The sequence below is a fragment of the Aythya marila genome (genome assembly GCF_965140915.1).
Source record: "Aythya marila genome assembly, chromosome: 21".
Classification (NCBI taxonomy): domain Eukaryota; kingdom Metazoa; phylum Chordata; class Aves; order Anseriformes; family Anatidae; genus Aythya; species Aythya marila.
In genome coordinates this window covers 4,438,889-4,461,578 of record NC_139062.1, presented here as the reverse complement: position 1 = coordinate 4,461,578, position 22,690 = coordinate 4,438,889, and the positions used below count along the sequence as shown (strand labels likewise).

At 38.7% G+C, this 22,690-nt stretch overlaps 1 protein-coding gene across 7 annotated transcripts in view; it reads right to left on the bottom strand.

Annotated features, from left to right (window-relative positions):
* KIF1B (kinesin family member 1B) overlaps positions 1–22,690 on the bottom strand; it is a 95,578-nt gene that overhangs the window by 35,301 nt on the left and 37,587 nt on the right. For 4 of the 7 annotated variants that reach the window (XM_082777100.1, XM_082777094.1, XM_082777095.1 and 1 more), the window contains exons 14-21: positions 21,511–21,722; positions 20,360–20,439; positions 18,856–18,931; positions 15,711–15,790; positions 14,168–14,274; positions 13,822–13,905; positions 12,057–12,237; positions 11,358–11,430 (exon numbers count right to left, since the gene is read on the bottom strand). In XM_082777100.1, the coding sequence (XP_082633226.1) occupies positions 11,358–11,430; positions 12,057–12,237; positions 13,822–13,905; positions 14,168–14,274; positions 15,711–15,790; positions 18,856–18,931; positions 20,360–20,439; positions 21,511–21,722 (893 nt within the window). Of the gene's footprint in view, positions 1–2,294; positions 7,387–11,357; positions 11,431–12,056; positions 12,238–13,821; positions 13,906–14,167; positions 14,275–15,710; positions 15,791–18,855; positions 18,932–20,359; positions 20,440–21,510; positions 21,723–22,690 lie in introns of those variants that run through there. The other 3 variants (XM_082777097.1, XM_082777098.1, XM_082777099.1) reach the window with 2 other exon arrangements.

Here is a 22,690-nt window from a genome sequence, read left to right as displayed (position 1 = left end):
CTGGTTTTGTTGCTGTTCAGTTTGTTTATTTATTTTTATAACAACTACTCTTCTCTGCAACTCTTACAAGGTTTTTAGAACAGATACTAAGCTCCTGGTCTCAGAGCCTACCTCACGAATTTATTTTTTAAAAAGATGATCCTTTGGCATTTACTACACACATTAAATTGGCTTCTTACAGGTTTTTCCTACAGTGGCAAGGGTGCAAATATTCAACGTACTTGACATTGCCATAACAGAATCACATCAAATTTAACACCATTTCATACAGAAAGACCTTTAGACAGTACTTAGAGAAGATAAATTGTAAGGGCGTTCCTTTAAGTAATATTTCTGGGAGATAGCATTAAAAAATGGTAGCTGTGCTCTTAGAACAACACATCAAAAGTACAAGATTTCCAATTAGTTAAGATCCTTACATGCCCCATGGCTTTCAGAAGAGAAAACCACACTATTAAAAATATATGGCCTTCATAAGAGACCATCATATGAGACCACATTTTAATTTTTCTAATTCCCTCTTGAAATTTTATTGGGCTAAAATGCCCCCTCCTTCTTCATCAGTATCTGCTCCACTGACTCCATGATGGCTACATACAGCACACGTAAGGAAATCCCAGCCCAGCAGCAAAAGAACCAGACAGAATGGGCATAAATCATTCTTTTGATATTACTCCTGACATTCTTAATTCACCATGAGGCTACTCTAGATTTATGGAATCAGCTTCAGACTTATTTATAGCCCTGAAAATACCCAGGAGTATTCTTAAAAATTCATTAACAAAGGCACTGTTTTTCTTCCCCAACCACCTCTGTAGATAACACTACTACATTTGAAACCAAGATAAAAGGGGTCAGCTGGGAAGTGACAGAAACAAGCTTCTCTTACTTGCAAGGAAAGGCAAAACAATTTATTTCCCTGCACCCTGAAGGAGATAATCTGCAGGTGTCATTTTGAGTGACTAGATTATAGAAATGAAGAATGTGTTGGACAACAGCTCCATGGAAGAGCTTTTCAGTTAGCATTTAAATAGAATCTTTGATCAGATTCTTTCAGAAAAACTGGAAAGCTGCAGAGGGAACGGTCAAAAATCAGGAACATTCCACCATCTTACTTCCAGCATGAAAAACCACATGCCCATTACATTAATTTATTCAAAGACAAAGACTTGCTTCTTGTCTTCTGTATTTTCAGACTGGTAAGCCAAACAAATGCAAATAATGCATAATAAAGTAGACTTTTTTTTTTTTTTTTTAATCTCCACACTAACAAACTATCCATTACTTTTAAAAGTAGAAGAATTCAAGCTTGTTTTCCCATAATGAAAAAATAGGTACCACTTCTCTACGCAGAAAAACAGGACTAAGATTGCCTCCTGGCACTTGATACTCTGGCAGTACTTAGCAGTAATTGGCACTGAGCAACTAATGATGGACGAATTTCAGGTTGGTTCACTTACAGAGCACTGACTGAGGAGTGGTCAGCTCTACTGAGCAGCATTTCCAGATCTGATTAGTGATAATACACATGTGATAGTTAGTACCAACGTAAAGGTACCTCAAATGCTAGAAAACAAACAAAAAATGCATCTAGAAGCAGCTGTCCTGGAGGTCCGTGCCTGAGACTCGCTGGAACCCAATGCACATGGTTGCACAGCTTCACACTGTGTTTTAATCATCAGCTTCATGAATGCAGTAAAAGGGAACGCAAACTTTATCTTGCTCAGGGGCATGGAAATAGGTAAAGCCATGTCAATCATTGTTTTCAGAAAACAGAAAATTTATGCGCCCTGACTAGGTCTAATCTCTTCGGACCAGACTGGATCAGCTTTTTCATCAGAACACTGTATCTCAGCATAGATACTTTGGACCTAGGTGGTGTCTGCAAGTCCCTCGTGTATTTGAGGCATACAAAACTTCGGTTTCAAATACATACAGAACATTCAGCTCTGTATTTTCTCCAGGATTTAGATAAACACCACCTGTGATGGTGCAATGGTATAGTACTGAAGACGAGTATGACTTGTTACCCCTTGCAGTATGATTTTATCCATTTGTTTTAAATAAACTACATGGCAGCAGACAGAAATCTGTTTAAGCTGCTGTTGACACAACTATACAGCAGAAACAGCAGGGTGGATGTGCTTGCAAGATTCAGACTGAGGAAAAATTAGAGAAACCTTGAATTTAACTCCTAGAACAATATTAACACCTAGAACAATATCGACCCCAAGACAAAAAATAAAATCAGGACAAGCCTGCAATACGGTATAGTACTGAGACAAGTCTGACACTTACAAGAGTATTTCATAGTTTATTGAAAGAGCACTTGTTACAATACAAACCAGTTCTGCTTTTCACGAGGCAGATGCTTGCTCTTAAGACAATTCAAAACTTGTATTTTCTTTAACAATAGACAGATCTGAAAATCCCATTTAATTCAAAAGGCAACTCACTGCTTTCTTTACAGTACAAATGGGCACACAGCATAGAATTCTCATTTGGCAGCTCCTGAAGTGGTTCAAAGGGAAGTATCAGAGTCAAATGTCAACATATAAAGGATAAAGGACAAACCTCTAACATATAAAGAATAAAGAACAAACAGTGAGTGTTATTGAAACTATGCTGAACGCACTGATAAAAATAGCATCCTCTAGTTTGACAGATCCCCAAGATTGTGTCAGAAAGGACGTTGAAGTCAATCAGAGGAGAGTTAGTGTCATGCATTTCCCCACCCAACCCCCAAATCCACATGTCCCTAGTGTGTCTTAAAGGACATTTAATCAATCATCACTAAGGCACAGGTGGATACAAGCCAGCTGTCAAAGCACACAGCACATCAGCACTTAGCAATGGCAATTAAGCTCACTAAAACAGCACTCCCATCACGGATGCCACATTTCCATTAACCTGAAAGCCTTTTCCACAGTCTTCTATGAAAGCAGCTGTATTAGTGTTCATTAGCCCCATTAATGCAGAATTTGAAGTGAGAGGTGTGCATATTTCCGAATACTGCAAGGAGATCCATGAGTTCTCACACTTTCCCTTTTAAGACAAGGCACTATGCTCTAGTAAAAGTGGCTGATCATTTTAAGATTTCTTCCCAAGTTTCATTTCTGTAGCAACCTCCTGAAACCCAGGAAGAAACCTGCTTCCTCTGAGCAGGCTGGACGCTTGACATTGACCCTTCTGTCAATGACTACTCCTTTTTCAAAGGAATGGTATGTCAAACCATCCAATAAAATGAACGAGTTTATTTTTCTAGTGCTGCACTAGAACAGGAGGGTAACAGACTGATGGCAACCTATTGTTCATCATCACCAACATCCAAACATTTACGGGTATTTTTTTTCAGCACATTCTGCTGAGGTAAATTGGGAAAAAACTTTTTAGCATTTAGACATCAAATAGAAGGATCTATTTTTAGTCTCCTATTAGTACATGTACTTGCATGGACTTGAAATCCTGTCGTGATTTTGTGGCAGCCACAATCCTCAACGAATAAATGGGACAAGAGAATCCTGACTTGTTCTCTTACCGCCTACCCCTAACGCCGACTACTACCTCTTTGGCTCAGGTATTCGTACAGAGCTAAGAGGATTTTGCAGAGCTTACATCTGTAAGAGAGCCCAAGCCTTTCTGACGATATGAAAGAGAACTCATTGCATGTCAAGGGTGAAGTGCAATGCACTCAAAACAGAATTCTCAAAAGAAAGGCACCAGGACAATAGTATTAGCAGCCCAAAATCTCATTTAGCAATTTTGACTCAGGCTAAAATTAAGTATTGCTCATCTATAAGGCTTCCTTCTTTTTTTTTTTTTTTTTTTTTTGAAAAAAATCAAGGCATTTTTGGCTATGTTTGGTTTCCTTTGTTCACATAGGCCAAACATGAGACAAATGCAAACTGAAAATCCATAGGTGGACAAACAAATTAAACCTGCTGTAAAAAAAAAAAAAGTCCTAAATGGTAGGATGAGCTGATTCTTCTAGGACAGTCAGACTTTGGATCTCCTATATCAGAGGGCCAGTATTCTATCAGTAAGGCACGTGCAGAGGCTGCAGTGGTGACACTTGATTAAACTATACATAAACGGTGCATGGCTGCCACTTACCATGTGTTGCAACCAGCACCTATACCATGCACAGTTGGGAAAGGGGAAAAAAAAAGTAGGACAAGAAATAAAAATAAGATGGAAGGTAAGCATGAGGCATTTTCTACTTATCTACAGCTATGTTGAAACATGCAGAAGTAACAATTACCAGTAGGGCTTGTATTTTAATCAAAAAAAAAGCAACCTCAAGTAAATCAAGGATATTTGTGCAAAACAGCACAAGTCACTTAACTGTACAAATGCACTGCAAAGTGGACCAATCTTGCCGAATCTGGTATAGTAGCCAAGTTCGCTTTTAAAGTTTTATTCAAGTTAAACTTAACAGCAAAAGGAAGTTCTCCTCAAAGCTTTAGATTGGCTTATGCTTATGTCCACAGTTTTTTTTAGAAGTACGCTTGATTTTGTTTTGCACCTTAAAAAACTCAGAAGGAAAGGTCTGTAATCAAAAACGGGACTCTCCAATTGAGACGAAACCCCAAACTTTTAAAAACATTATTGCTTAATCAGTATTTTCCCTGTCATTTGTTTAAAAGATTCTGAAGTAGGGATTGCAAGCATTTGTTTTATGGCAAATCACTTGCAAGTATAGACACCTCAGATCAGAATAGATATTAAAAATACTAACTTGCACTTTAAGCATGGGGAGAAGGAAAATTCATCTTATTTTTTCCTAAATGTGACCTTCTCCTTTATTAAAAAAAGTCTGGAAACAGGGGTATAATCCAAGACCAGAAACACTAACATGAGGTATCACATTAAGATAAAACAGTTCAATTATCCTATCTTTACCCCAGCCAATTCAGAGTAGCGATTGATAAATCTTCTTAATAACAACTACCTCCCAGGCTGACAGCCTGAGAAAGCTGAAAACAAAATAAGAATTAGCTCTTTGAGGCTTCTTCCTGCACCAGAGTATTAAAAAAATCCCAGTTCCTTTCTGCAATCTCCGTATAATAATTAAGAACTATTATACTTAGAGATGCAATCAGAATTAGAAAACAATTATTTCCAACGTATTGCTTCAAACATATATATATCCTGACATCAAATTCCATTCAGGCAGCTTTAACTGTCACAGCAATTTCATACCAATAATTATGAACTTGAGCAGAAGGACAGAAGGCATTTCCTACTCAGGTCGTAAGATTGTGGCCCAATAGCTCTTCTTCATTTCTCTATACAAAAAGCCACGTTATCTTGTCAGCCAACATTTCGTTTATAGATTATGGAGAATTTGGGTTAAGAGTGGAAAATATTGTACTGAAGAGCCAGATGGATTTAAAAACAGATGGTCAGTTTCCTTATTTCTAAAAAAAAAGAAAAAAAAAAAAAAAAAAGGCACAAGAAACATTCAACACTATAAACTAAATTCCTTTTTTGATTGTCTACATAAAAACACAGGAGGAAGGTAGCACTTGGTAAGTTCCAGACAATATTTTCAACATTAGAAAAATACTCCAAGACACACAAAAAAATTGGTAAATGAGCTAGCAGAGAAGTTCTCCCCTCCACATCCCTCCCTCCAAATCTTCTAGTCTATGACCAAAGTTCTTACAATTTGTCAGTGTTCTTCCAATCGGGGTTGTTACAACTGCACCAAAAGTCACATGCAAACTGAACGGGCTGAAGCGCCGGTACCTTGTGCCGAATTACTCAAGTTCTCCCTGGCCAAACCCAAGACATAAGCAAAGCCAATCCTGGCTGTTTCTTAAGAAGCCAGCATTGCCCCTGCTCCCCTCCTCCCCGAGACTAGCCTCGGCCAACTAATCATACGGTAGTTTCTCTGCCCGTTTTGAGGTTAGGTGCTGAGAACTGGCGCCTCATCCGTGGGGGCGTCACAAACTGGTTATAGTGGTTAAGCCGGTCAGTCTGTTTCGGGTGGGAGTTTGCCGTACTGCCTTCCGCACCGCCGCCGGTGCTGTGATTGCAGTAAGGCTGCCGGTGCTGGTGGATGTGGCGCTTTTGCTGGAAAGTCTGCAGGTCTGGGTTCTGCTGCCCGCTGTACGAGTGCAACGATTCGGACGAGCCCGACGCCTGCCGCCGCAAGGTTTTTTGAGAGCCGTTGTTGAGAGAATTGCTTCTCCAACGCAACTGGGGTTGCTGCTGCTGATTGCTAGGCTGGGCCTGAGCGTTTAGCTGCTGCCTGTTAATTTGGATATTATCTTGATTCCTCTGGGGGCCATAAAGATTCCACAGCTGCTGAGGGTCCTTAGGGGCAGCTCTACTTTCTTTTTCTTTGCTTTCATCTTTGTTTTTATCATCATCTTTTGGAATTCTAACCTCAATAACTTCATCTTCTGTGATAATTATATGAGTGCCTGGGCTCCAGGAGTTTCTATGCTTGGGGTTGCTTTTGAAAGGAAACCGGGGCTTGCGATTCTCAGGCGGGATAAATCGGTGAGGCATATTTTGTCGGCGAAGCTGTTTTGCTATTTCCTGCTGCTGCAGATTTTTAAATCGAATCTGTTCTTGCCTCATCCAACGTAATCTCCCACGTCTGAAAGCTGGATCACCTGCCATTAACTGAGAAACACGCTCCTCTTTAGCAAGATCATCATTGTCACTTCTTTTTAATTCACCTGTGGGCTTCTTATCCACATCCGCTACACTGTCAGAGTTTGGAGACTTATCATTAGCTGTGGTTGACTGAGCTTTCTCTGAAGACCCTATCAGAGGCAAAACCTTCTCCATTTTTAGCATCTTATTTCTAAGAACCCTTATCTCTTCATCCTTCATGTTGTTCTGCTTCTTCACTTCTTGCAAGATATCTTCTAATTTGTCTATATGCACCTTCAGGTCATCCACATCAGTTATTCCTTTACCATTGCCCATAACATCTTCAATTTTCTCATCTCCAACTCCTACCGTATCCCAGACATCGCGGGCAACAGCTCGCCACGATTCCCGCTCATTCGGATCTTTTTTCCCATACATGGCACAAAGCTCCTTCATTTTAACAATGGCCAGAGCCTCAATCTCCTGTCTAGTGTGCCTGAAGTCATTGAGTGCTACCTCATAGCATATCTCTTTCACAGCCTGGATCTTTAAGTCTGAGATGGTAACCCACTTGGAGTCTTTGCTAAGGCGTCGGCGTTGGGGTATCTGGTACATTTTAATAGGCTCTCGTTTCTTCCCACTGCTGGGGAGGCCACACTTTTTTACAATGGTTTGGAGCTTGCTGGGGGGCAGCTTCTCTCTCAGGGAAGTGATCAGTCTCCAACTCTCCTCACACGATCTCTTGTCCGAATCATCCCCACTATCAGAGTCTGCATCCTTTGGAAAAACAAAAATCAAGAAGTGGCCCCAAAATAACCAAAATTAAAATTGTAAGAAAATGGAAAAGCTAAACAAGAAGTAGCAGGCAAAGAAAACTAAATCAAAAATCAAAATAGAACAAGTGAAGTCCCTGAAGACTGAGCGATAAGACATTAATGTGTATCTTCGAGAATCATGGACTGTCAAAATTGTCTCTCTTCACTAAATTAAGATTAATATTACTTAGAAGTCTCGTCATCTTGACATATCAGATAATCTAAATTCTTCCCTCCCAATCCCTTCCAAAATTCTTTATACTGATCAAGAAAAACAAAGTTCCTGATTAAAAAAATAAAAACAAATATCAAGTGTCAACTGCACTTCACACATGCTACAAAGACATGCAAATCCCCGCCACACACATTTGCCTTGGTTACTGCTGTTGCTTCTTTCAGCAAATCCTCCCCAGGTAGGTGAACAAAACAGCCATCATAGAAGATGTCATGAGCAGCCAGAGTAAGTCAGGTTAACACTGGTTAGTAACGTTGCACATGGTTGCAGGGATGCTCAAGTTTAGAATCCGCTTCACTACAACAGCAGCCAGAGAAGTGTTAGACGATAAGAAAATATGAAACAGAAGCAGCCGAAAGGTTTCAATGTTAAAAGGACTGTAAGTGCCACTATGACAGGTGAAGACAGTGGTTCATACTCCAAGACTTGCTACAGGCTAAAAGGATATCCAGAATCAGAGTTTCAGAGGTGTGTTTTTTTGTTTATTTTTTGTTTTGCTTTTTTTTTTTCTCCATTTGTCACCTTGTTGTTTAGTTTAAAAAAGCAAAAACATTAACAGTCTTCACTGTCCGAAGAACGAGTTTCAGAAGAATGTAGTAGTGACTTTTTTTTTTTAATTGTTTAATTTGAATTCTCAATTTGATATCCTTGATTTGTCCTCTTCTCAAACCCTAGAGCTTCCACATGCTAAGAGTTATGCTTGTTTGTTTTGCTTCTTCATTACAAGTTTTCCATCTTTTGCTAAATCATTTGTAATGAGCAGTGCTTCGGGTTTTCATATGCCGAGAATATTTATTCAGGTATACTGCCACCAAAAGTTAAGCGTATCCATTATTGCTTACTGCAACCAGGAGTTAAAGTCAAACTACCTTTTTTTGTTTTGTTAAAGGATTACTAATTTAAGACCTCTCCAACAAATAAAAAAAGTCCTATGTATTAGTGTGATCCACTAGATCCACATCATCCTCAATAAAACACAGCAGTCAGTCTCTAGTGAACCTCTAATGTCCATATTTTTCACATGGAGAATTATAATGCATTAGAAGTCAGGAACAGTAACAGCCAGTTACTCTACAACCAAAGGAAACTGAGGTAGTTTACTCTGCACCACAAGTTTCTAGACTTAAGACTTCGGGTAGAGGACCACGAAGAATGGGGAATACAATATAATTTGTCTTAGAAACGATGAAAGGGAGTAACAAAAATATTGCTCTACCCTATGGTCAACAAGCTCTATAGCCTAAGAATCAAGTTATGTGAGCTTCTTGTGACCTTATGTATCTTCAGTATTCAAGAATAGCACTAGAGAATCAACTTGTACTAGTTCAGGCCAAAAAACGTCAGATTAGAAACAGACCCAACTCCTCACGAGTTTACAGGCAACAAACTTTGCAGCCTAAGGAAAGAGCATCTAACAAACTGCACGTTGCAGTGGAAATAAAAGATGCCCTGGAGGAAAACACTGCACAAACTACGCATTCAAGACTACATCCAGAAAGGCAAAACAAACTACTCAGACGTTAAGGCATAAATTCTACAGGATTATTCTTACAGATTACAAGAACTACCATATTACTACTTATGGGTAAAGGACGTCTTGCTTATAAAAAGCTGACTAAGTGACACTGCGTAGCCATTGTCCTGCGTGTTCTCAGAGATTAACCAACCCAACGAACATAGGTATGTACCCGCATTCTAACACTAAGGGGTCACTGCAAGGGCATAACGACCAAGAAAAACTGGAAGATAACTTGAGCTCTATTAAACACCTTTTCACATTCAATTTGAAAAATGGAGAATGATTATTTCTACTTCCAAATAATGCCAGCAAGGCAAATAGATATTAGTTGTAAATTTTGGAAAAAGAGTTCTCACTTTTTTGTATAGCACATCTAACTACAAAGAAATGCCCAAATTGGTTGGCATTTCAGCACAAAACCAAAACATTTTGGAAAACACTATCTTATATCCAAGATCATAATCCCATTTAGAACAAGAAGAATATTTATATTTCAACATCAATGTTATATAGCAGCAAGATACAGAACCTGACAGTGTAGCTGGATATTGTGGCAACATAAATACTTTTAAAGTACACAAGCTGGAATGCATTCCCAGATTTCCCAATCACTATTCGAGATCTAAAGAAGGCATTCATCCTGTCCATTCCAGACTGCATAGTGACACAGAAGTGACAAGATGTGTCAAGCAATTGTGCTGTATTCTCACTAAGCAGCGTAAAAAGCAGTATCCTGCTGAACTGACCAGTGACCACATTTATTATGATCCTTACAACTAGGAAAGCTGTCCTTCAGAAATTACAATGGTAATGCATGCAGGATAGTCTTCCACCTTTGCCCACTAAGTGATCAAAATAATCAGCAAAAAAAAAAAAGCTTTAAGAAAGTAGTAACTATACTACAGTATTAGACGAACCTATTTAAATCTTCCCCCAATCATAAGTACAGGGAGAAAAATTTCCTTTCACAACACTTGCATCAACACAGCCGTATTTGAAGTGGATCCCCAGGCAGCCAATTCTCTTGTTTAATTCATACAGCAGCTTTGCACACGCCTGTCACCAGAATTTAAGGGATGGAATTGCATCTCTTTTGACACACAGCCAAACCTTGATGCTATTTTTCTTTTCATGTGGAATTGTTTTTTGCAATACTGCTTTCAGCTCCACAAATTTAAAAAATGAAATTGAAGTAACGTTATATTAGTTGCATCTTAAACTCCTTTCTGAACTAAGTTTTGCTTTGACTCAAAGCCTACAGCAACTCCTCTCCACCCAAGAGTACTCTCTAGTTAGAGATGCAGAAGGCTTTAAGTGCACCGTATAATATAAATAAAAAAAAATGATGTAGCTTCTATCTATGGAAGCCAGAGTACTCTGCTCCAATATGCTTTTGGGAGAAGGCTAACAGTGGTTTAAACCTCTGGGCTTGGTCGTGTTTTTAAAATTCACAGGATGCTTGGAGATTGCATGCATTTCTATTTGTAATGAACTTCAGAAGACATTTGTTGTGAAAAGACTGAAGTCTTAAACAGGAAGTCTGATAAATTAAGTCTGATTATAAGAAGAAATAGGTGAAATGGCGGAATTCCCATTGTTCTGAATGAGTTAACGTTCCCTTTGCACACTTATTCCCTAGTCATAACCCCACCATCAGCACGTGTAGCATTAAGAACCTTACAAGGAACTCCATGCAGGGGAAGGGAGAAGGGTTAAAACATGCACAATGCAGCAACATTTTCAGACATCATTCAGAAAAAATAAACCTAGCATATCATTGTTCTATGAGTCTCTTTGGCAGCACAAAATGAGTACCTTCTGGTGATCCAAGATCAAAATCAAGGCAAACATCCCAAAAGTAGCTGATTAGACTATTGAAAATGAACTTCAAAAAACATGAGAGCATAGAAATGCTCTTCTTTAAGGTTACATTGCAAGAAATCTGACCTGTCCCAACAAGAACTGATTAAAGCCTCTTCGGTGTCAATTACATTCCCAATTTAACACGAAGGAGCTCACTCACACTGATCGTAATCCATTGTAGGCACAAAGTATTTAAAAGCAAAGGGATAACTGCATTGTGCAGACAACCCAAGCAGGTTTCCTAAACTCTCAGATAAGCAAGGACAGGAATTACTGTTGGCCAAAGGTATAGTTAATGTGAAGTAAGGACACATACCAGCCTTTGCTGCTCCAACAAGAGATCTGCTTCCTCTTTTTCCTTCTTATACAAAATCTCCATTTCTTGTAATCTGAAGACAGACAGAAGAACAGAAATAGCCAGATATCATTAGTTTCATGTTGGTGTTGATGTAAACACAAAATCCACTAAATTACAATAACAAGAGTAAAAGTCGTTCTGTTTAAAAAGAAATACTTTATATAAAGTTACTATTTATTTAACTCCTTTAACCTAAAAAATTAAAATAAAGTACAATTTACTCAAATCCATCAGTTCCGTGCATACTATCAATTCAGTGCATTTAATTTGTTACATAAGAGACGTCTATTGTGGTACTAAATAAGTGAAACTACCTAAAAGTTATAGTGCAGTCCTTCACCAAAATCTGGTCTAGGGAATTAATGCCAGGTGCTTAACTTTTTTTTTTTTTTTTTTTTTTTCTTTTAAGGAGCTACAGCACTGAAGTAAAATCGGGGAAGTTTTCTCAATGTTCACTAGAGGTAGCGATGACATTAACTGTCTGAACGAGCACTGGAATATGTTGGAAGAAGGGTACTTGAACTCTGTTTCTTTTGGAAGCTTCATTTAAGTCTTCCATATATACAACAGACATTAGCTTTAGGTTTTGCACTGACACAACTCATAGCCTACAGCTGTATCGTTCTTGTTGCAAGAAGAAACTCTTCTTTCCATTACCTTTTCTCCATCTCCTGCTTCATGTCAATGCCCTGCTTCTCCAGAAGCTCCCTCTGAGCAAAAGTCCAGTCAACTGGCTCAGAGGGAGTCTCAGCTGATGGTGTTTTTTCTCTTTCTGCTCGTGCTTGCTCTGGATGGTTGAATCGGAAGACATGGTTCTTACCCATGATGATACGATTTCCTAAAAACAGCAACACAAGTTAATTCTTTCAGGACTCCAAGGCAATTAAAAACATCACTCAATGATTCATCCCATTTATCCTCGTGTGGCAGTGGAAAAGATTGCTCAATGAGGATTTTACAATACATTCAAATTAGTAGGTGACAAGGAAGAAAAGAATGTCTGGTTTGTACAGGAAAGAACTACTGGTGATAAGAAGCACTGCTCACAGAGGATGGCATCGCCCTCAAGAGATCCAATCAAACATTCTGGAAAAATTTATCAAAAATTAAAGGATGGACTTGGAAACTGACCAACTGTTGCAGCAAATAAAACATTCACTAAGTCCCATTCCTCTCCTTTACCAACAGCGCCAAAGCATGGGCAAAGACCAATTTAGCAGAAATTTCAGCTTGGAAAAAGTCTAACTTCAAAGAATGGAATGCATGGAGCTTACTTTTCTTTAAAATGTGGTTTATATGCATTGATTTAATTGGTACCCTCATCAGTAATACTTATACAAGGATTTTAGTTTCTTTTAACTAATGTGGGAAGAGCTGAAGAAATGTAATATCAAATCTTTAAGCTAAATCCTAGAGATATCAAATGTCCAAAGAGCCCGAGACGTGCTTGATGGAAGACAGTGGAATTCCTCTGCTCTCCCAGGGAACATATTAATGTAGTTAAAAAATATATATATTCCAGTAAGTAGATCCCCAGAGTAACCAAAATTGCCTTATGAATATGTTACTACAACACAGGCATTTCAAGATGTCAAGGCCATATCTAAATTCTCCTGGTAACTCAATTGTCTAGATGCAGAAAGCAAATATCTACTTTTTTTTTTTTTAAAGGAAGTAATTACTAAAGGATAGAGTCATGGTTTTCAGTATGAGCCATATGCTGTCAGAACAACAAAACACTTGCCCTTCATTGTTCAGGCTTGTACTGACGTCAGGATGCTTGATTCCATGCAAATACTGACTTATAACTTGGTGCAAATAACTGAGGTGGTTTTGTTTGTTTGTTTTAAATGAGAGGAAAAAGAGGAAGGACACAGAAAGCATCGTGTCTTGAAAAAGATGGGTTAAAAAGCATAATTTAGAGCAGTCACTCCCTCCCCTCTAATTCTTTCCCCACACGCCTTTCTAAAGGAATGTAGGGGACTGAGTGGGAAACCCAATGAGAGAAAAGAGAAGCTGTTGTACTCCTGCAGAGGGTCATATCTTAGCTTTGCCAGGAAGCTGGGAATTTTCCATCAGCAGCTGGCAGTCTGTCTGCTCTGTCTCACTGAGACTGCCAAGGGCAATAGGCTTGGGCAAGAATGTACTAGAATAATATCAGGGTAAGCAGAAGGACAAGCAGGATGCTGTGTGGCAGTGAATATTTAAATACACTTACAGCTAATGCAGCAAAGAATGAAAAAAAAAACCTGCTGATAAGAGAAAAATGCTACCAACTTGTTCAAGAGCTTCACTCCAAGAAGGTAATACTCCTGCCCTTTAACAGCACCCAGCACTTTCAAACAATGATGCAAATGTCACAAATGAACAATTCTTAGACAAAGTCTGGAAAAAAAAAAACATCTGTTCTAACATTTCTTACCTGAGCGCAACTGCACAGGCTGCACAACCCTCTTGCCATTAACATAAGTTTCTGATCGTTCGCAAGGCTCCAGAGTAACAATAACTACAAAGAGAACAACAACAAATGAGACTTTAGAGAGCACTTTGTAGAAACAGCTAAGTGTGCAGACCCTCATTGAGGCTGTCTTCCTACTAACACCATAACAAAATAAAAGTGAATCACTTCTTCATGCTATACTGGCTAATAAAACCCCACCAGAGAATCAACACTATTGTCATCTTAATTTTGCAGGTGGCAATTATTACTAGTTATTTTCTATTTTTTCTATATTTCCAACACTTTACTAGGAGAAATAGTTTTTTACCTTCACCATTGTTGTTCCTCTCGCTCCGGAAGATACAGTGTTCTTCTTTGATATGAGCCCCACTCAATACAATATCCTGCCTTCGCTCAGCATCAGCTTGGCCAACCCTGAGTCCAATAAAAAACATTTCAAGAGCAAGTCAGACACTTTCTACAACTCTGTAAGACAATACGGCTATCCTTCAAGTGAAAGGTTTGTGGTGCTTAACTCTGGGTTGTACAGGACATAACAGATTTACTGGAAATTGGAGGAAAATAGCTTGAGAAAAGGAATAAGTTCTCTCTCTGAAAACATAAAAGAGAGAATTGAAACATTAAAGACCTCTGAATTTGAGGTATTTCCTTCCCTGTGTAGTCCCCCTCTCACTACAAAGGGAAGCGGAGGAGAACAAAGGGACAGGAACTTCCAGTGGTCCATTTCATCCAGAATTATCCCTTCCAATAATTACCATCTGCACTTCAACAAAAAAGCAAAAATGGCTCAGTAGGCTCTTGCTGAATAATTTGGTGCCACAAGCAGTTTCACATAGCGTTCAGACAACAAGGCTGGCTATATCCCAGAAGCATGAAGATTCATGTCCATTCCAAACTGAAATATTTGAGCAATTATAGATATTTGGTATCCATAAAAATGGACAACTTAATTTTCAATCCTAATGTTTATGAACTTGTTGCTCTGCTGATCACTCTACATATTTCTACTGCCAACTGGTTAGACTCAAAATTTAACATGATTTCTTAAGCCCTAAGCTATTGTCATCGTTCTGTGGTGAATCCTCTACAAGTTTGATACTTTTTTCACTAGATCCAATGCAAGTTGGAGTACTACAACAGCACCTGTCTGTGTACTGTCCTCCATTTGTACCCCAGGAAAATAGAAACCAAGCAGCCAAACACTGCTTAATGCACCAGAGTTAAGCAAACCAGCCTCTCTTCTCCCAAGTATCTTGACAAGTTTTCGAATATAGTCTGCTTTAAGTTCCAATTTTGGCAATTAAATTTAGTCTCATGTATGTGAATTCAGAACTACATTAATTGGGCATTTACACTGTCAGCCAAGAACACCATGTGACTGGCTATAGAAGCGTATTACAAAGACGAGAAGGCATTACATCCAAGAAGACAGCAGAAGAGGCATGGATAACAGTTTGTTTATATGAAGTGAAAGCTCAGCCCTATTCCATTTCCTTTTATTAGACACTGTGGTTTTCAATCCTCAGTTCATCAAAACTGCATTTCCAGTGTTTCATTTCTTCTGTTTCCCTATATTTCAAAAGTGATATTCTGCTTTCTTGTACTGCCCAGTGCAGTAATCAACATCTTATAAAGCAGAGCGACTGCAAAAATTACTTCTAAAGCACAAAGTAAACTATAGAGGGAAATGAATTTCTGTACTTTTGCACCTACAGCAAATCTCATGCTTTATTTATACCTGGAAGTTGAGTAACTCAAGGAATACTTATTATTTAAGCTCAAGGTGTCTCCAGCATAGGAACTTAAGCAAGCAAAGAACCAGACGTCAGCATATTAGTACCAACCCTCACCTAGTAATACCATCTTTGATGTAGTAGAGCAGACATTCAGACATGAGTGGATCTTCATTAAGGTTTACAAGATGAGGAGTCTGAAACAAAAAAAGAGAAGATAATTAAGAACTGAGGACCTACTTTTATGCTTCTTCCCACAGCTGTGGAGAGTGCAGATTAATCCAGTTTTTCTATGTATATCCAGGTTATTCCATAATCCATCTTTTTTTACAAATAACCTCCTGCAGTACTGAAGAGCATCACGAAGTTAACAGCAGAAGTACAGCTCAGATTAGTTGATATTTCAGACAATAAAGCAAAGAGGGGAAATAGTTACAGCTTCAAGTTTTAAAAAAATGATTCCTTAGAAAGTCTCTGTAAACTTTGATATGGGATGGCCAACACAAGAAAAGGGTGCTTAAATACAATTTTGAAACTCATGTGGAATCAACTTTGGCTTTCCTTGGGAACTGTTTTTTTCAGGAGTTGGTTTGGCAAAGCGTCCATTAAAGTCAAAGGAAAATCTAGAACTACCATCATTTTCTGATACAAACAACTAAAAAGCTCTTCATCTAAAGTGCTTCTAAATTTAAGTTCACTACAGTTACTAAACCAACCTTCTTTGGTGAAAAAACCCCATTGGAATCAGCAAACAAGTCACATGGCCTTGGTGTGAAAATCTAGCCAGTGAGATAGCAGTAAGCACAAGCACAAAAGAAAAGCAAAACTGGTTAAACAATGCAAGATGATGATAAAAGTGTTAATAAACCTCCCTTCATTCTGTTACTCTCAGAACAACTAAACAAAATGAAATAAGTTTGGTTAAGATTCATTTAAAGCACATTGTCCTTCAACTCATTCTAGCTGCAAAAAAGTTGACTTAATAGAAACGTTAATAGCACTTAGTTTATGGAAGCTCAAAAATTACTGTCTGTTCACAATGAAACTTCCCTTTGAATGAAGAAGTCTGTCTATGGCCCAATGGAAGACTAACTAGAGAGACAGAAAGGAGGGGTAAAAAGATGTTTTTCAACCCCTAAAATTCAAGAGGGCTCCCAGAACTGTAGCCAGAGATATGCCATGCTATCAACCGTGTTCACACCATTAAAATAGACATTCAGAGCTGTATGAACTTCTTGAATCACGAGAAAACTTGAGAAACCAAATCCCAGACATACTCAACTGCTATATCAACACTATGACTGTACTACTTGACACTCTGAAATTCATGCTGTACCCTATACAGATATGTGAGATCACTTTATACACTGTGCTCTAAGTCTGAATGTGTCTGTCACAGGCAACAGAAGGCTTTGTAAAAAAATAAAAAAGTTCAACCATTTGAAATATGATGCTGGCTAAACCTGCTATTTACTCCTTCTGAGATCTGCTATTACCCAAGGACAATGGTCTTCAACATTCTCCTGTACAGCATTCCTCAAGCATGAACTGAAAAATTTTCCCTGCTCTCTTCTTTGATGAGAACATAATTAAATTTCCACAATCCATTTCAAGTAGTTTCCTGTCATCAAAAGCACAACCAGTAGATTCAATAATGGTTGCACAATGTAATACCTTTTAATTTCTGAAGTGTGCAAAATTTACCTTAGAGAGTTCATTTTATAGCTCAGCTGGTAAAACCACAGTGCTGTCCTAGTAGCATATGATTATATTTATACTGGTACCTCAGAAATGTTAAATCTTTATTAACAACTTCAAAATTTTCTATCTCCCACTATTTCACAACAGCAGCCACAATTACTACGAGGAGAACTAATGAGAGATCTGCAAGGACAGCAAGGAACAGAAGCAGCAAGGACTAGGTCAGAAGTTTTACTTCTAATAAATCCTACGTGGGTAAAAATAAACACTATCTATTACCAAAGCAACTACTTCACTCAGATGGCATTTATACACAAACCTGATCAGCTGAAAATGCATCAAAAGAGTCATCAAAAAGAGTTGATGGCCTCTGAGGGAAAATCTAAAAGGAGATTAGGATCCATAACATAAGAGAAGGAAATGTAAAGAACACTCAACGATTTAGCACCTTTACAAACCTTAGACACTTCTAGACTAGATACCAAAAGCTAACCAGAGCTCTACCTGCTCCAGACATAACACACTAGCACTCCTTTACCATAAAGATAAAACATTTTAACCAACTCTGCTGTCCTATGCCTGCAGATAGGGCCCCATTCACCCTCTGATCAAATTTATTAGACTTGCATAAGCAATGTTCACACTAAAATATTAACCTATGCTACCTGTTCAAAGATATGAGGTACAAGAAAGTGCATTCCTTTCTTTACACTTCATTAATTCTGCATTAGCTGCATAGGTAGCTTCTTTAAGTAGATCATTTTATATTTATAGTATTGATTTATGCCCTCTTTCTGCACAGCTCTGCTCCTTTTAACTTCCAGAAAATAGAACTATTGACATGTATTGAAAGAAACATTCTTTCCCCTGTCCCCACTGCGTTCAGTGTTTGGCTTGTTAGATCACAATCCCTTCTGTTAACCTTTTTCCACCTTGGAAAAATTCAAGAAAGGGCATCTAAACAAGACTTGGAACTCTTCTGTGTATCTCAGAGATGAGTAGGCAGAGCACATCAAAGTCACACCCAGTAAACAGCAACGATGTAAGAGGCTGCATTTCTGAGTTGCTATTGATTCAACAGACACGCAAGGAGCTACAAACACTTCCACCAGCAGCACAGATTTTTTCTAAAGGCAGAGCATTCAACCATTTGGGGATATCAGAAATCCCCCAGTGAACTTTTCATACTGCTCCTGTTTCATCAGCACATCAGGCTAGCACATGCTTCCCTACCTTAATGACCAATGAAAGCTATGGCAGGCAATATGCTTTACATAGCTCCCTAGAAGCACTGGGTCATGTCATTTCACACAACAAACAGCACCCAACTTCATTGCTATGAGCAAAATAATCCTCAGATGTAGAGTGTTCTAATAAAGGTATTTCCAGACAGGTATTGTAAAAGGAACTTATTCTGCAAAGTGTCCGAGCCTCACTTGCATTCTCCTGCACCTTACAGAGACACAAACCCCTGTGTGAATGGCAGTTCCTTCGTCACCCTCTCCCTGCAAGTGGATCTGCCACTGACAGACAGGATTCAAAAATGATCAATTGTCTTTACCTTTTTAGGCGAGAAGACTCCCAGCGTTCCACCATCTTCACGAATGGCAACTCCCATTTCTGCCAACAATGCCTCCCTGAGAGGGTAAAATGAGTCATTTACCATATCTTAGGCTTCAAAAGATGCAAATTTTAGGTTTCATTTTCACTATGAAATACATTATACTTCCAACCAGCCCATCCATGGACCATACAACAAGAACTGTTGCCACCTTATAACACAATAGGGCACATTTCTAAACTTCAGCCCCAGAGTTTACAGGCCTGTAGCACAGGAAAGGCAAAAAAAAAAAAAAAAAAAAAAAAGTACAGATGTTTGACAGTATTTTAGTGATTTTAGTGCAATTAAGTATCACAAGGTAAGTATATTTTAGGACACTGACCTCCCTTAAGGTGGCAATGAATGTACAAGCACGTTCTAAATTTAAACATTTAATTTAAATAAAGCTACCATTATTCATTAATTTACAAAGATTTAGCTGGCTGTTCCTGATTTAATGTAAGAAGTATTCTCTCCTTAAGACATAAAAGGGATTTTATTGGGTCAGACAAACCACTCATGTAATGCAGTACTCTTGACTTTGACAAAGCAAACAGTGACTCCAGAGAAGAATAAGAACATGGCAAACTGTTTTTTTTCCGTATTCTCTCAGTCTCCCAGTTTCTTCCCAAGAAAATTCCAGAATTGAGGGTAACATTTCTTTTACATAGCTTTCCAAGTGCTTTCGTTTGGTGTTTTTGGGGCTGTTTTTCTGTTTTAGTTTGTCATCTTTTTTTGAATTCAACTCCTAGCATCATCAGCATAATGCAGCAGATTTCTGCAGCTTACCAATCTGTTGTGGGAACTTCCTATTTGTTTGAAATCTACCACCTGCTGGGCTTGATGTCCCTTAGCTCTTACATTAGTCAGTAAATAATTATTCTCTATCCACTTTCATATACCTCTCATGATTTTATTCACTGCTCAAATTGTTTCCAGGCAAAGATGTTACCCTTATATATTTTATAAACAATTAATATTCTAACAAATAATGCTTGGTTTTGTTCCAACCACCTTCTGACAATTCTTAAGCATGGCTTATTGCTTTAAGACTCAAGTCAAACCACAGCTGGAAAGGTGGAGTTGTATCACAAATTTAGATACTCTGGTACAAAAACCTTAATCTTATCTGCTTAACCTAAGAGCCAGAATTTTTGGAATGTAAGAGAGAAGTGGAAGGGGAAAGAAAGAGACCAGAACTGCATGCTGCTTTACAACAGAAGCCATAGCAGCAGCTCTGGATGTTATCCACGTTACAACTCTAAACATTAATGTTAGGAAACATCAGAAAGGATGTGGCCTTCTCTCAGCATTGCCCCTACTGTTACACATAATACAAAGGCCAGCAGATTTATCACTAAGCCCTATTCCGCTGCTCCATTGCTTTTGAACAGTGACATTCTCCATTTTCCACACTTCTTTTTAGCAGAAACCACCCACATGTACAGCATTTCTAATTCCTGACCTTTCCATCCTAATGGCCTCTGTTTTCCTCAGCTTCTCTTCCCATGTTTCATTCAGCTCTGCAATGATCTTCTCAGATTCCTGTGTAAAAATCCCACAAGCTGTTTTACAGTTTTCTCAACAAAGTTCCTTCCATAATATACAAAATAATTAAAGGTTTTATCAGTGCTAGATGTCAATTTAATTTTGGGTACAAAAAGTACCCAGTGCTTCAAATCAATAAGTTGTCTTCCTTAATTTTTTTTCGAGTTAATATCCTCAAAGGCAAGCCGAGAAGAAAAGACTTCACATTTAAACTCAATCAGACTTTAATTTGAACCACCTAAAAATTGCTTTTTTCTTTAAAATCTAATTTACAGACATCATTCAGTAACTGGACGCCAGGGAACTGCAGAGACCACACCATTATTTCCATGGTAACAGCAAGTTTCTAATAGGAAAGGGAAATGCAGTGTGTGTTCCAGCCCATTGCAATCCCTGTGGCACTGTCTCATGGACAAGACATGAGAACGAAGCACAGACTCAATACAGCCAGCCTTCCCCACTCATCCACCCATGGAGATTGGGGGCTTTGGTAAAATAAAGAAATACTTCACTGTAATGCACTTTTGATGCGGTTCAATTCTATGCAGAATTGGGACAAGGCTGCTATTGTCTGGATGAAGCATGCTATTCTGTGTGCTTCACATTTTAATCTGTGGGGGCTGGGTGAATACAACAGTGGCAGGATTATTCTGCCTCCTTTTTCTCAACTTTGGGGTAATTTGGCTTTCTGAAAGCTGACTGCATTTGCTAGTCAGACCTAGTCCACACCAGTGTTGACCAGGCCTCTTGAAGTCTTTACTTAAGATTAAATTCCCTGTAACTGCCACTGTATCAGAAAACCTACAAACAAAAATCAAGATGGTCATTTATAGTTTCATTGTAGCTCCAGGCTACAATCAAACCCATACAATCCTACCAGGAAAGGCTCTGCATGAACCCAATCTCTAGCACACCTCAGTTAAACCCACTTTCAAGGGGATACAAGGAGGCTTCAGAAAACAGCAGTGTACTGGACGTATCTTTGCTGAAGGCAAGTTTTCCCAGCTTTGCCACTATTTACCCTTGGAAAAGACCAAATCAGCCTGCTTAATCTCCAGCAATACCTACCTTCAACCGTTCAATTGCCTCTTCTCCTCCAGGTGTTGACATGATTCTTTCCTGTATACTGGACACAGATGTTAAGCCCACCTGACTACTGAGAGAGCAGGAGGATGGAGATGCAGTGAGGGACCCCATGGAGGCTGTGGAAAAATTGCCAGGACGTTGATTCTCGGAGGCTAGCAAGTATCTATGTTTATTGTTCTGAAAATCTTTCAGATCTGAGAGAAAGACACACAGACAGAGGGAAAGCAGAGAGACAGGGAAAAGGAAAATAGGAGGAGGGAAGGAATGGGAAAGAGGAAGATAGGAAGGAAATACCAGTATAAGAGGAAAGCATTTAAGCAGCAACAAAACAATTTCTGTAATTTTTAGATGGCAGTTCTGAAACAAGTCCTTGAATATTAGTATCCGTGGCAAAGATAACCCAAATCAGACCCTGGGGATTATTAGTAAGGATCATTCCGATCAAAAAATCCTTAAATAAATTACACTCATCTAAAATGAACTGTCCTATTCCTAAATGAACACTAAGCTGCTGAGCACCATGAAGCTCAGACCAGGAGCACCTACTAATGAGAACAGCAACATTCTGGGCTGAAGGCTGAATATACCCCTTAAATTCAGCAAAAACTTTCTCTTCCTGACTTCTTTAATCTAAAGGGATGATCAAGTAAATCTTTATCATAGAAGCAGTTCTGCTGCTGAAGCACCATGACCACAAGGACAAAAAGCTAACCCCTCGCTAAATTCTCCCAGCAGAGTGAGTACCTAAGCCATCTGTCAGCCCATGCCAGGGAGAGAAGAACAAGTTCACAGTAACGTGGTTGTGCTTCCTCTCGACCCTTCTCATCTCATAAATGGAGATCTAGGATATGTGATTGGTGAAGTATCTGTTACAGCTCCTATACTTCAGAAGGTGGTTTAGAGGTTTTTGGTCTTCATTTACACAAAGGACTTAATAAAAAAATGCTAATAAGGCAGCTTGTGTAGTCTGAAAAAACAGCGACCTGAAAGCTGCCCCTTTTAAAGGCAGAAAACAAAGACGAGGCACGTGAATGATTTACCAACAAACATCCAGAGGCAAGTTATTTTGATGTAACTTAGCTTCTCAGATACGTCAGTAAACCATATTCTCAGAATAATCACAAAAAGTAACTTCTAACATGGAAATATCAGACTACTAGGT